Source organism: Pecten maximus, chromosome 14 (genome assembly GCF_902652985.1).
Source record: "Pecten maximus chromosome 14, xPecMax1.1, whole genome shotgun sequence".
NCBI lineage: Eukaryota > Metazoa > Mollusca > Bivalvia > Pectinida > Pectinidae > Pecten > Pecten maximus.
In genome coordinates, this window is record NC_047028.1 from 22,794,415 (window position 1) to 22,809,174 (window position 14,760).

General features: G+C 35.9%; 1 protein-coding gene across 1 annotated transcript; it reads left to right on the top strand.

The window, feature by feature from the left end:
• Positions 1-10,295: 10,295 nt before the first annotated feature.
• Positions 10,296-14,230, top strand: LOC117341808 (uncharacterized oxidoreductase YrbE-like). Its single transcript, XM_033903670.1, has 4 exons — positions 10,296-10,515; positions 12,701-12,777; positions 13,013-13,216; positions 14,152-14,230. The coding sequence occupies exons 1-4, from the start codon at positions 10,387-10,389 to the stop codon at positions 14,228-14,230; spliced, it is 489 nt and encodes a 162-aa protein (XP_033759561.1). The 5' UTR covers positions 10,296-10,386.
• Positions 14,231-14,760: the final 530 nt, after the last annotated feature.

Sequence of the window (14,760 nt, forward strand, 5' to 3'; positions counted from 1 at the left end):
CAAAGAAAACTTAATGATGAATTTATATTCTGAAGACGGGACAAACGGACAAATATAATGCCAATACTGCAATTGAAGTTCAAATCTGGTAAAAACAATATTTTTTGTAAGTACAAGTCTTTACTTTCTGTCCTTAGAAATACTTTTTAATTAACATATCCATCACGGTATGTTTAGCGGTCTTCATCAATTTAACATAGTCTCTCTATTGCACATCCAAATATACTTATTTTGTTATTCTCATTAAACTGAAACGATTTTTTCCCAATGGGCTGATTAATCACGATGCATCATATGTGAGCAATGTCTGTGAGATTGAAACGTATAAATACGGGGTCCTGCCGACATTGTGTAGAACCAGTATCTTGGAAACACAGCGAAAAGGTAAGTGCTCAAGATGATTATTACATAGAACATTTCTATGATTTAAATTAGTATAAAGAACAGTTACGACTCTACAGTAACACTGGATCATGGAAAAGATGTATAATACAGTTTTGTATTCATTATTCATCCAACGCTGTAACTTTTACTTAATTGATCTATCTAATTGCGGTGTCATCCTATATGACGTTTGTACAACTCTTTGAGGAATAGAAAGCAAACCTGTTAAATGTGGATAGATTGTAATCGTTATGAATGATTCGATCTCTCAACATATATAATGAATGAATTGATTATCGCAAAAAATTATTCAAAAGAAGCACAAGTAAATATCTTATTTATTTATTCATTTATTAATAATTCATTTAATTTATTAATTTAATAATTTGTTTATTCATTTCAGGTTTCTCCTCCCTTACTGCCTTTAGAAGTTAAAAATGCTGAAAGCAGTAGTCGTGTTGCTAGCCATTGCCGTGGTTCTCGGCACAGTACAGGCCACGATATATACCGATGGGTTCTCCGTGACAGGAATGGATGTCAGCTTTAGTAAGTAAATAACTTACAAATGATAAGTCTTCTAAAGTATATCTCATTCCATCGCTGTCGGTCTTTTGATGGTTCTTTGTATGAAGAATAGTTTTTGACTTCCTGAGGTAGTATAGGGATACTCCGATGTCAATTCTCATCGAAAAAGGTTATAACGATATAGGGGATATTTAGCGGATTCCCGTTGAATATACCATATATCGAACAAGTATGACAGAATATTGATATTTTCACGAGTGCGATGCAAGAGTGAAAGATATCGAAGTATTGAGTCATACGAGTGAAATATATGTTGTATTCAAAGGGAAACCGTTCAATTTTCTTTTTATTGGTTCTCTTATGCTAAAACACAAAATTAAAAGCATCGAAAAATTAATTATGTCAAAATGAACATTTGGTCAAAAACTAGTCTGAAATTTTCAGAACTACCGAAAAATAACACATTGATATATCTTCGTTTCGATTGGAAAAGCACTCGTATGACAGAATATTTCGATATTTTTCACTCGTGCGAAAATATCGATTATCATAATCTGTAATACTCATGAAATATATGTTATATTAAACTCGAAACCCTTTCATATCATCTTTATATTCCAAAAATGCAATGAGAATAGATAAGTAAGATTTGATATAGAGCTATATCTGAATTATAAAAACATGAAAATTAAGATACAGATATTAGTCGTTTGAACCATTCAGAATATCAAGGCGTGGAACTGTAAAAATTTCACGAAGCAGAACAGAAGTTACAGTGATTGATAAAACACTTTTCATATTCAGTAAACCACACTGTAAAAACAACATTTAAACTTCTTAATTTGAAACTAATTTCCTTGAAATACGGATTTCTTAAATGTAATGATCGCCGTGTAAGAAAAACAGTGCTAAAATAGGCATTAGAAAATGGTTGAAAGGATAATTGAAATATCTTTTTCACGGAAGTCCAGACATTGAACGCATAGACACTTTCGAATGCTTCTATTCTTCTTTAACTTTTTTCCGGAAAATGTCGATATTTTTATTGTGTGTATTGACAAACGAGGCGATTAGCTGTTTCGTCACATATCAGTTGAGCATTCAAACTTTTCTTTATGTGCTTTGTTTTTCTATAAATCTCCGGAAAAAGTTATTTGATTTTATTACTCCAGACCTATTATGTCATTTATTTGAGGAATGACAAATGACAGATGACAAATTTGTAATTTAACTCTCAGTACTATAAATAAGGTTAAAAAAATTTATTTCGGATTTTTAAGGACCCTCCTTACATGCACACATACATTAAATGAAATAAACATACAATCACGCGATAAAAATGTCTCGAATTTTGTGTCGTACGTGTACGTACTCACAAGTTATGTCCCTTGGTTCAGTAATTCTAGAACACATGAAATACAAAGGTGCTGTTGCAGGAATGCTCTAACACCGCCCACGAAGGAAATCGATCCTTTACCTAATGCCCGGATAGACATATCCATGGGGCATCTGATAGTACATGTGAAAACCTTGTTCCGTTCCGGACATGCGGAACGAGGCCATTTTGGACCAAAGTCGTAAATACTCACAAGCACACTTTATCAAGTATTTATAAGGTCAAAATGTTATTTGTTTGTAAAGAAAATTGCACTAAAATTACATTTATATATCGGGCAACGTAATCTGATATCGATTGTATGAATCTTTTCGTTAGTTTCTGTGAAATTTGACATCAAGCATAACAAATGATATTTCTCATAAAGTTGAATGCACGTTTAAACGGCATTTTGTCAAATTTAAACCCCGAGTACTATCGAATTTTGTCGATAGAAAATATCTCCATTCATTTGTGTAATCCATGAAAAATAATTGCGCTTCAGAATTACTGGATATGCCTCGTTTTTGCAACTTTTATTAGTCAACCCCCCATAAATCTTCATATAGATCAAAGTGCTGAAAGCACTGCATGCTAGTGAAGACATCTCGTCCGAAAAAGAAATACGTTGAAATATTATAGGAAACACGATTGGACGAATTCGCCTTCAAGGAAACTATTTGTTTCAAGATTTTTGTCAGGATAATGTTAGTCCCTTTACCAATTTTCCTATCTCCATGACTTTGTTGTACAACTTATGTGCTTTGTTCTTGCTCATTCAGCTCATCATGCATTATTTGTGTATTTATAACTTAATATCATATATATATATATATGAGTATTATATTCCTTCACAGTTACGTTCTAGACACTGTCGATCAATTTTGAAGAGTGACAATGACGCTACGTTGTGTATATCAGAAACATTCAGTGTAGTATCTTCCCTACATTCTGGATTATATGTATTAGCGGGCTATTTACTTCATCAGTGGCATAAACTTGGTTGGTCGAAGTGGTTTTCGAGACTGACTATGGACATAGACCCTAAGGTAGAAGAGAACACATATGAGCACACATACCAACAGTCCTCTGACTGGTTGGACACGTACAGTAGTAATTCTGTATTGGTGGTTGTTCGGTAACTGAGTACTGGATCCATATGTTGTATTTCGTTTGCGATTTATGACGAGATAGGATTTGACATCGAATTAGGTCAGAAGAGTGTTGGTATGCCATGACTTCATAATCTCCATCTGCTGTCAAATGTTCCGATATGTATCCGGGGGCCAACTTCACCTGGTACGTCCCACATGCCAGAGTTTCTAGATATTCTTGGTCAAGACGTGGGAACTCGAGCTGGGCTGCCTCTAGCTTCTGCCATTGGGATTTGGCTCTCCGTGATAGGTCTGGCTCTTTCTCAACACGCTCTGCTAGGATCTTGGACTTGTTTAGAAGTGACTTCATCTCCAGAGCAACGTTTTCATCTTCGGCTGCTTTTGCTGATGAAGGCTGACATATGGGTCCACGTAGCCAATTCAGACATGCCGTGACACTTTTCAGAAGGCTTTCGAGATTTTGAGTTTGATGTGAAACGAGAGTGATAACTTTCGACCACCCATCTTCTTTTAGTGATACACCTGTCTGTGTTTGCCTCCATACCATCATGTTGACTCTGTCCAGGTTTGAGAAATGTCGGCATATGAGTCTCGTATCCCTCGTCTGATAGTTTGCTCAAAATGTCTCGGAAACCCCTGTCTACAATTACCTGATCATCTTCCTCTAGGATACCTGACAGACTTGGTAATGAGGTAAGTATCTTGTCAGTGATTTTGGCGTCATTATCACTACCAAGAAATGGGCCGACATTGTCTAGATCGTAACCGTTAGGGAACACAATACTCATAAACTTCACGTAGTTGCGTTTTTTTTTACCGCAGAAACTTTTCCGCTGAAACTCATGTTCTTCACTTTTGCCGATATATATATATGTACCATCCAATATTACAGTGACTTTGTTGCCGAAGAATGTTTTTGTGAAAACTGTATTGTGATCCAACGCTTACGCCCTAGACACGTGATCCGGACCAAGATGTGTGGGAACTACGGCTTGATTTAGAGCATCTGTAACGATCTGGAAAATTCTGCTGACGCTCGATTTGTGAATGCGGAAAAGAGAAGCCAACTGAGTGAAAGATATGTCTGTTTTGAGTTTAACCCAAAACAGCAGAAGGGCATTCTGAGATGACAATGCTTTTGTACCAGTAATATTTTCGGAACATGCATCGTGTATTTGATTGAATTGATTACAATCCCAGCCTGTCCAAGCTTGGCAATCTTCATCATCCATGTTGTCGAAGTTTAATACAAGCGGTGACAAGTTATTGGACATGTTCTGTTGTATGATTTTGAGTAAATCGTTGATAACAGCTGGTGACTTGGTGGCTAAGTGATTAACAAGTTTATCCCTCCCTGTCAAAACCGGCTCAATGTCAGGACTGATATCCTTACCAAGACGATGACTTGAACACACCCTGGAATTCTCAGGCATGTACAGTTTATGTTTGATAAGCAGCTGGTGTCTTGCTTTCTCACTGATGTAGCTAGAACTCTTCATGTTGTAAGTTCGACACATGCTATATTTTCTGTTCGAAGAAGGGGCATAGTATAAATCATCTACAGAAAGATACCCGTCCAGAGTGTCAGATTTGTCAACAGAATCATCATTGTCTACGGAAGCTTTTTTCCGTTCCGGTTCATTGGCATTCTCGGATGCAGGACGTTTCTTAAGGTATCTGAGAAAGCGTTTTGAACACATCTTTGCTTCTTTTGATTCAGAAAGTATGACACCTTCAGAAAGGAGAACATCTTTCATCCAGTCCTGAATTTTTCGCGGATTTTTACCATCGCCAACCTGGTTTTACTTGAACTTAACTTTACATCCCAACCCAACGCAGGAGTTCTCCATTTTCCTATTTGAGACAAAGACAACTTTACTGCAGAATAACTGAACTAAATATAATTGTAAAACGTAACAGCAATTATAACAACACGCCGAGCACCATTCGCGGTGAGTAGTCAAAAGACCAAGTGGCAAAGGGAACTTTTGTGTGGCACACCCCAACGGAGGAGAAGCTTTGAAGAAGTACTGAAGACGAAGATGGTCAAGTGAGAAAAATGATCAATCATACGTAATACGGAACTACTATTAGTATGTTAAACATAGTAGAACATAATACATTGCCATGGACATTGTATCAAACCATTTTCATAATAAATCAATGCGTTGTATTATTGTGTACGACAAGGACCACTTGTATCGCCCGTGCATTTTTTCCACATACATTTTTCAACATTGAATTTCTGCCCTTATCCAGTGATTCGGCACGACTTTCTTTTGCTGGTATACAGAGGGATAGTCAAATATGTTTTTAAAACACTAACATCGATAGTACTCGCATATTATCGTGCCGAATTTGCCGCTTGATTTTAAAAATGGTATTTTGAATTTGATGAAAATTTTCGAATTTTGGTTTTCTACGTCATCTTGTACTAAACTCGATTGTTTTTTCATGGTCAACTGTTTATCATTTTAAACTACAATGTATGTACAATACCTAGTCGTGAGAAAACCTCTCAGTGACAAACAGAAATACCACTTATGGGTCTGTGAAAAACACAGGCATGTTTGTAAACGAAAAAAGTGAAGTATATGGCGCTATGGGCGCGCTTATGGGTCAAGTGGAAAATAACATCTTGTTCCATATGTATTTTGCATAGCTTGAATGGAAAATATAGTGGATTTCAAGAAATCGCTGTGGGCGGTTCGGCAACAGCACCTTTACATTTTGTTAGGACGAAACGACACTTGGAGAATTAAGTAAATTGTATATTTAGTTTTAAAAATATACTCTATAGAATTTACTCGAAATGCCAAAACAAAAACCTGACAGTGAAAATAAAGCTTCAGTACACGGGAGTACCTAATAGTTCACAGGTGTCAATAATATGTCAAAGGTCTCAATCAAAACACCGTTCTGCGAGAAATTCTCCCCGAATTGCAAAAACACGCCTTGGTGTCTTGTAAATATGTAGTAACTCTGTGTACGGCGTCTATACTTCATTCGCGTGATTTGTTACTGCTTGAAAATACATTATACGTTTGGTTACCATGTTTTGCACGTGATTATCTGCTTATTTCAAAATATGGGGTTAAACCGACCTACTTAGTATCTTAATTAAAAGTGGAACATAAAGTGATCAGAGAAAAGATGCCTTCATTAGATTACTTATGTAGCGAGTTACTTAACAAATTTGCATTTTTAATTTGATCTATAACTTACATACTCCAGGAAGAATACAATATATCCATACAAAAATGAGCACAAAAACGCGGCGTGAACCCATCAATCATTATATAACTGTTTATCGAAGTTGGTGATATGTGAATGATTGTTGTGATTATGTTCATGGCTTAAATCTGGTATCTCCCTCACCCCCCCCCCCCCCCCCCCCACCCCCCTTTTTTAAGTCTGAGCTTAAGCGAACGCGTATACACGTTAGATAATTTTCATTTTTTGATTTTTTTGAGACTCACTTTATATTCAAACATTTATTCAAAACTTTATATTACAATCATATCTTATATCATTATGTTTGTTCTGTTTAGATGGCCCTCGCTGGCGGAAGAAGCCATATTATCCCGCTAATATGTGTGACTGCACACGTATCTGCAAAATGATGAGTTATCATGGATGAGCACAACAGTTACTGATGTGTAAGTGCGTTTTTCCTGATGAAATTCAACCAGAATCGTAATTTGCATTTCTCATTAATGACGACACGACAGCAATACGGCACTGACCACACTACAGACATACGGTAATGAGCACACAGCTGACATACGGTACTGAGCACACAACAAACAAACGGTACTGACCACACAACATACATACAGTAATGACCACACAACAGACATACAGTAATGACCACACAACAGACATACAGTAATGACAACACAACATACATACAGAAATGACCACACAGCAGACATACATTAATTACCACATAACAGACATACAGTAATGACCACACAATAGACATACAGTAATGACCACACAACAGACATACGGTACTGACCACACAACAGACATACAGTAATGACAACACAACAGACATACAGTAATGACCACACAACAGACATACAGTAATGACCACACACCAGACATACAGTAATGACCACACAACAGACATACAGTAATGACCACACAACAGACATACAGTAATGACCACACAACAGACATACGGTAATGACCACACAACATACATACAGTAATGACCACACAACAGACCTACAGTAATGACCACACAACAAACATACATTAATGACCACACAACAGACATACAGTAATGACCACTCAACATACATACGGTAATGACCACACAACAGACATACGGTACTGACCACACAACAGACATACAGTAATGACCACACAACAGATATACAGTAACGACCACACAACATACATACAGTAATGACCACACAACAGACATACGGTAATGACCACACAACAGACATACATTAATGACCACATAACAGACATACAGTAATGACCACACAACAGACATACGGTACTGACCACACAACAAACATTCAATATTTACCACACAATAGACTTATGAATTATAAAATTCTGAATGTCGTATGTCGAGCTAACACAACATTCAATATCTGAATGTTGACTGTCGTATATTGAATGTTGGACCAATTTCACAGAGCAGGTACATGTACTGCTATAGAAAATCACTTGTTTCTCGTTTTAGGTTGTCAGGTGCTGATATTGACGAATTTGAAGACGGAAACATCAAGTTACAGATCAATCTAATTAAAATCTAGATGGTCATTATCACTACGTTACATGTTCATGTAACGTAGTGATAATGACCATCTAGATTTTACTTAGATTGGTTACAGATGTAATAGAAATAAAATTTCAACTTGAAAGTATACTGACAAATAAAAACATCAAAGATTTTATGGTTTGCGGTTTTGTCTATTTACCTAATCTTCAATCTAGATAAAACCACACTGTTGTAGAAACAAAATCTATACATGTACGTATATGTAATTTGAATGTCTGTCGTACATCACGTTAATTTGACATTGATCCCTAATCCTACCCTGGCCCATTCATGAATTGTTTACTGTGTTAACCGGGGGTAAAGCTATAGTCCACACGTTAGCAAAGCGTGACACCACCTCCTTTGCGCCCCGCTGATATAATATGGAATTTCCAATAAAATAAGCCAAGAAACAGTTCAATGCTGTTTGTTTTTATAGATTAGTATATAACTTATAAATCAGACAAAGCCTATGCAATCAATACCCTTACCACTAGAAACATGTATACAATTCATTATTAATCAGAGAGTAAGAAATACTAGTTAAAGTATTTGAACACTACTAAAGATATTTTTCGAGAGTTTTCGGAATAATGATACTACTACTTAGTAGTAATTCCGATACCATATAAGGAAGGCACCGATAATCAGATAATACAATCGACACACAACTGAAGTATTTTAATCAGTTTGTAATTCCATTTTATCATTTTGTGTTGAAGACATTATTTTCATCGCTTTACATCCGTACTTCTGTACCGGTGTTCGTTTATGTTTTAGAATCAGTGCTGTTTTGTATACTGACCATTTAATCTGCTACATTGTGACATTCTACATGTACATTGTATCAGTGACTGACAAAATCGATAAAAAGACTTAAAACATAGATTTGCATGAAGACCACTCAAAAGTACACAGAGACTAAGACCATGTGTCCATAGAGGGCAAACGTCTTCAGCCTCATCAACGACATATGTCATGCCAATATATTTATTCGGTTCCATTACACGCTATATTCTCTAAATGGGTGGTGATAAAAGAACCGTTAGGCATGAACAAACATCGAGCATTTCTGACTACATTTCGTGCAAGGAAACTGAATATTTTCATGGAGAACATGATAGCCACCATTTAAATTTTCCCGTGGTTTTCATCAACTCGCATCTCTCGAAACCTTGCGTACTATTTTAACCGTCATTTATCATGGAAATAACGTCAACATCTCTTTGATTTCATAGTCGACTTTTCAAAATTTGAAATAAGCTAATGGTAGATCTGTTTATTTTTTATATACCATACTTCACTGGTGACTTAAAATTAGCCACATTGTACAACTCGCAGACTCCCACTCTCCCGAAACACCCGAAATTATCCACACTTTCAAGGGTCTACATTCAAATATAGTTTTTTGATCAAGAAGAACAAGACGTGTATCATAACTAGTCTGTCTCTCTGTCCGTCCGTCCGTCGTCCGTCCGTCTGTGTTTTATTGTTTTTTCACAATATATTACATTTGTTGTATTAATCCCGATATGAGGAGTATCTTCCGGAAATTCCTTATGCCGCATCACCACTTCTGTTGATTTAGTTGGCCAGCGGTTAAGATTTAAAGGTCGCTGGTCACGTGACTGCTTCTGGAATGTAATATGAATAATGAACCCTCTCATTCAATAGACGAGGCTTATCTTCATAAAGTACTTTTACAAATTTTAAATACCTCACTGGATTAGATCCTGGTTTTTATTGTTCAAAATAGTCGAGATGGCCACAGTTTCTGAAATAGATAACTTGCGTACTAGCTAGAAAACTCCCGAGACGTTTTAGATTTGTTCACACCTTAAATAACGTCACACAATATGTGATACAGAAAAGAGGCCTTTCAATAACACAGCTACATTTCTCTTAAGCTTAGGGTTACAGTCCTACACATTGCAGATTTGTTTTTGACTGCTTTGCACTCAAGTAAAAATCTTACATTAAAAGTAGCATTCTCAATTATCTACTTGTACACAATAAATCACCATATATACCCAGGTAAAATATCTTTCCTTTGTCTTCGTATTATTTTTGTTATCAATAACTTATCAGAAGCTCCAAGGTCTCCCTGTACTATAGCGACAAGATTGCCCTCGACAACTGTCCTAACCTGGGGAAGTCTGCAATGAGCAAGGTCGAGACGAAGTGTACGTACATTATAGGACTGTATGCGAGTAGATAATATGGCGCACATAGGGAAGAAGATAGTACATTTACCTGTACGAAATTTCCTAGCAAGAGCACGTTGTGGCAACATTATACGTAATGTTTTAGACAAGGAGGCCTCTCAATGTCGAGTAAGTAAAAAGTGTTTCACGTGTCTAGTATATATATAATGTGAGTAGATCTGACGACTATACTGGTTGTTTATGGGCAAGGAAGTCACAATCAGGCCATCATGAATACTGGTGTCGATCTTCTATTAATTGAAACATGTGTACTGGATAGCTGTTATACTACATTGTATAAACAATCACCAAATTCTAAATATAATGATTTTAATTCGTTCCCATTTCATGACATGTAAAGCGTGCCGCTTTAACTTATCTGGTAAGACCTGTATCGGTGTCAATAACTTGGGTGACCAGGTACTGCTATAACCCAGCACAGGTAAACTATAAATATCCTAGCTAAAGGTAAACATTATCAGCTTGTCCCTGTTGATTCAGCTATGTTAAGTACACTTAATTTAAATACGTTTGTGTCTGTATTTAGGGCTCTGCCTCTTTTATTAACTTATGTGATAACTGAAGCTGTACGAGAAGTAGTATCAATTCTTTGAAGAGACAATACAAGCTATGCATACGTATTTAAGTATCAATGGTCTAACATTAAGAACACCTAACAACCCGGTATACGCTGCACAGCTCTTTCTGTCTGATGAAGGTTACTGAATCAAGTCACCGAAATGTCACACATGAAATCAAACACTGGTTGTTATGTATGAAAGTGTATTCATTTAATATTCCCTAAACCATAGAAAATTTCTAAGAAAAAAACAAAACAAAAAAAACTAAAAACTATTTAGGACACCTCACCTGTGAACACGACCATTTAAGGGTAAAGTCCAAACAAATATACGTACGGAGCAATCCTTATGAGTATATGTGATGTCATACCTAATCCCACGTTCGGATTTGGTATAACCACACTACATATCAGATTCAGCAGAAAGAGGCGATGCTCGAGCTCATGTTAACAACGACATTCTGGATACATTGCGAAATGACCTTTTATCAATATATAATGTGAATTGGTCATGTTTTATAAGATCAAAGTAAATTATGAAAATGTTTTCATGTTAACTTAAATTAAAGCTGACAGTGCAAGTAAATAACAATCCAATTGCGATTAAAAAATATGACGTTTCAGTCTTCAGAAAATGGTTTTTGAGATATACCCCTATGATTCTAAGAAAGTGCCGACATTTTAGTTAATGCTCAGCTTTGAGACGCATACCCGGATCACACCAATATATGTAAAATCCCATAGGTTGTCAAACAAGTATTACTCCTCCAATATATACACAAAGCGACACATCACGAACTACAGTTAGATAACATATAAGTTGTTTAGATTTTGGTGGTTGGAGGTCAAGGTTTAAAAGTCACCCGTCACACTTGACTGTACTTCTCACATAAACAAAATTACGTATGTTGTGCACATGATATATCATAAACACCTCAACCATTAGACGTATTTTATCTTCATAAAACATTTTTTTACAAATATTAAGTTCCTCACCTGATTTGATTCTGATGGCCGTTGGTCAAAAGGTCAAAAGGCCACAAACGACAACTTCTGAAATAGAAAACTAGTGTAAAAGATAAAATCGAAACGAATTAGATTATGCTCACACCATAAATAACATCAAACAATGTTTGGTGAAGAAAAGTAACAATAACTTCAATAACACAGATGCATTAAGCTCAGGTAGAGTCAAACATATAGTAGAGTTGTAAAAAAAATAGTTGTAGTCGATTAGAATATCTGTAGTTAGATTACATTCAAATGTGAAATGACCCAGAGCAAAAGAAAAAAACCTGAAATTAAAAGAGAGATCGGATTTCGGTGATAAACTATCAGGTTTCAGCAGCAGTTGTTAGTGCAATATTGAATATAATTATGTACTGCGCATGTCCGGTATTTTCTGCTCGCCATATTGGGATTTTCCTTAGATAAAAATGACACAGGTATCACGTGAATGAGAAAAGAATCAATAGTAACGTGTTGACTATCTAACTAAATTACAAGATGTCTTTCCGCATTTACAAACGCAAAGTACGAAATGTAATGTAAGAAATATTCACGGTCATGAAATATAGCGTGAGCATAAATATCCAGCAAATATCTATTGAAGAAAATGTTGGCTGCTCCAAGTTTAATACACGATATCTAGGTCGAGGTGGGGTTTTTTGTTACATGTTTTTTGTACATTTCTTGATGCAGTTATACAAATAACCACTGTTTTGTTATTCACAGATATTTCAGCGCACACTTTGTACCTCAAGCGTAAAGAATAACTCTACACCAGGAAGCCAGGTTTCATCAAAACAGAGGCAAGATATAAATATACAGTTGTGAATCCTCAGAACATAGCTACATATGTAATTGTAATTATACGGTATATTCACTTTTAAATGTAATCATACTACGGTAGGTTGATGCATATAAAAGTTGATTCTAACATCTAGATGGGTTAGTTCTTAATATTTGAGTGATATATTTGCTAAGAATATCTGAGGTGGGTGTCTCTGTTTAGATCAGTTACTGCAAATACATTCCTATCCACAGGCAGTACAATGTTGGCGTTTTTGGTGCTGGAAGAATAGCGTCCTCGGTTCACATCAAGAACATCCTGCAGAAAAGACGATTAAATCTGAAGTGGATACTCGATGACTCCCCTGCTGCTGTATCAAGCTGTAAAGATCTCCTACATCTACACGACACTCCATTTTATAACAGTGATGACCGGGAAACACTTCTTAATGATGAAAGGTATCATTTTAAATAAAAACAACATTCAATGCAAAAAAAGAGAGATCATTATAATTGAAATAGAGCGCTTCTTCCGAATGTAATTGTCATTAGGATTACATCCGCATTACTAGTGGTAGGATGGACAAGAACAAATGATATTTTAAGATTCCTCTCCGCCAGTCTTGGCAGTATGTAAGTACGTTACACCAAAGTTTGTCAGCAGTCTAACGACTTCAGTCCATAAGGGATTTTCGTCAAACTTAAGAGAGTGATGAAGGCTTCTAATATCTCGGACAAGTTCGAGTTTTTTGGAGTTTTGATCATGGTCAAGGTCACTATTACTATTTTACTTTTTACTATGATACTATTTCAAGCGGGGCCGATAGGAACACTAGGTTTTAAGTGTCAGTGGAAAACAATCGTCACTATCTCCTGAATGGGATATGAAACACTCATATAATGCTATCTCCTGATAAAGGTTTTCCATTGGAACATCATACCTACATTAGAGTACAGCTTGGAAGAGCAATTCCCCATGCGAGGCATGTTGGGCTATCACACCAAAAAACAACACAGCAACATAATAAAATATAAAGGGTAGATAACTCACTTCTGTGTAATGAAAAGGAAAAACAAATGATTATATTATTTTCATTTCCATGGCAGTAAAAACTAAACAAAGTCATTAATCTCGAGAGTTGTGTCTCTGAAAACTGGACACACGATATGACCTCATGTTAGATCAAATTGAGAGTTAGATAGCAGTAGAACCATATTGGATTAAACTACACAATACAGGTGTATTCTCCTTGTAGGACTCGCGCCATTGATGTTGATGACTTAAAATGGTGATAATTGGAGGAAACTAATCATACTGTATGTGTATATACACTGTATTGTCTTTATATATATATATATATGGTCACCTACTGATGATTCCTTCTGTCTTTCAGTTTGGACGCTGTATTCGTATTTACACCGACAGAGACCCACGCTGACTATATATGTGAGAGTCTAAGCAGAGGTAGGTAGGCAAACACCAAGCCTTCTTAAGGCTATAGTTAACTCCTTCTGAGAAGAATGCTTGTGTTTTATTTGGAGAACAATATATCTGTTGTAAAATAATCATTGATCATTTAGACAGGATATGAAAAAAACAAAACAAAACAAAACTAAAAACAACTCTTCCGCACCAGCTGCTAACCTCGACAATACTTACTCATGAAAAGCGTAAAGATTTCAAAGTACAAACCTGCTTCCAACCCTGTAAATTTAAGATTTCATTTGTCGAAAGGCAATAATTTCTGCTGATATTACGATAATCTAGATAGATGCCAGTTTGTAACCGATCAACAAAATATACAACTCACAATTTCAAGAGATACAAGAAAGCCATAGATTTTTATGGTATATATCTTAATCTTAATGGAAAATGCTTTCTTTCCTTGTGATGATTGAAATTAGACGTATTTGATGCTCGTTAACATGTCACGTGGTTCCATTGTCTTTGTTATCGTATTGAGAACATCACATTACCTAGTTTTGACATAGATATATAAGGA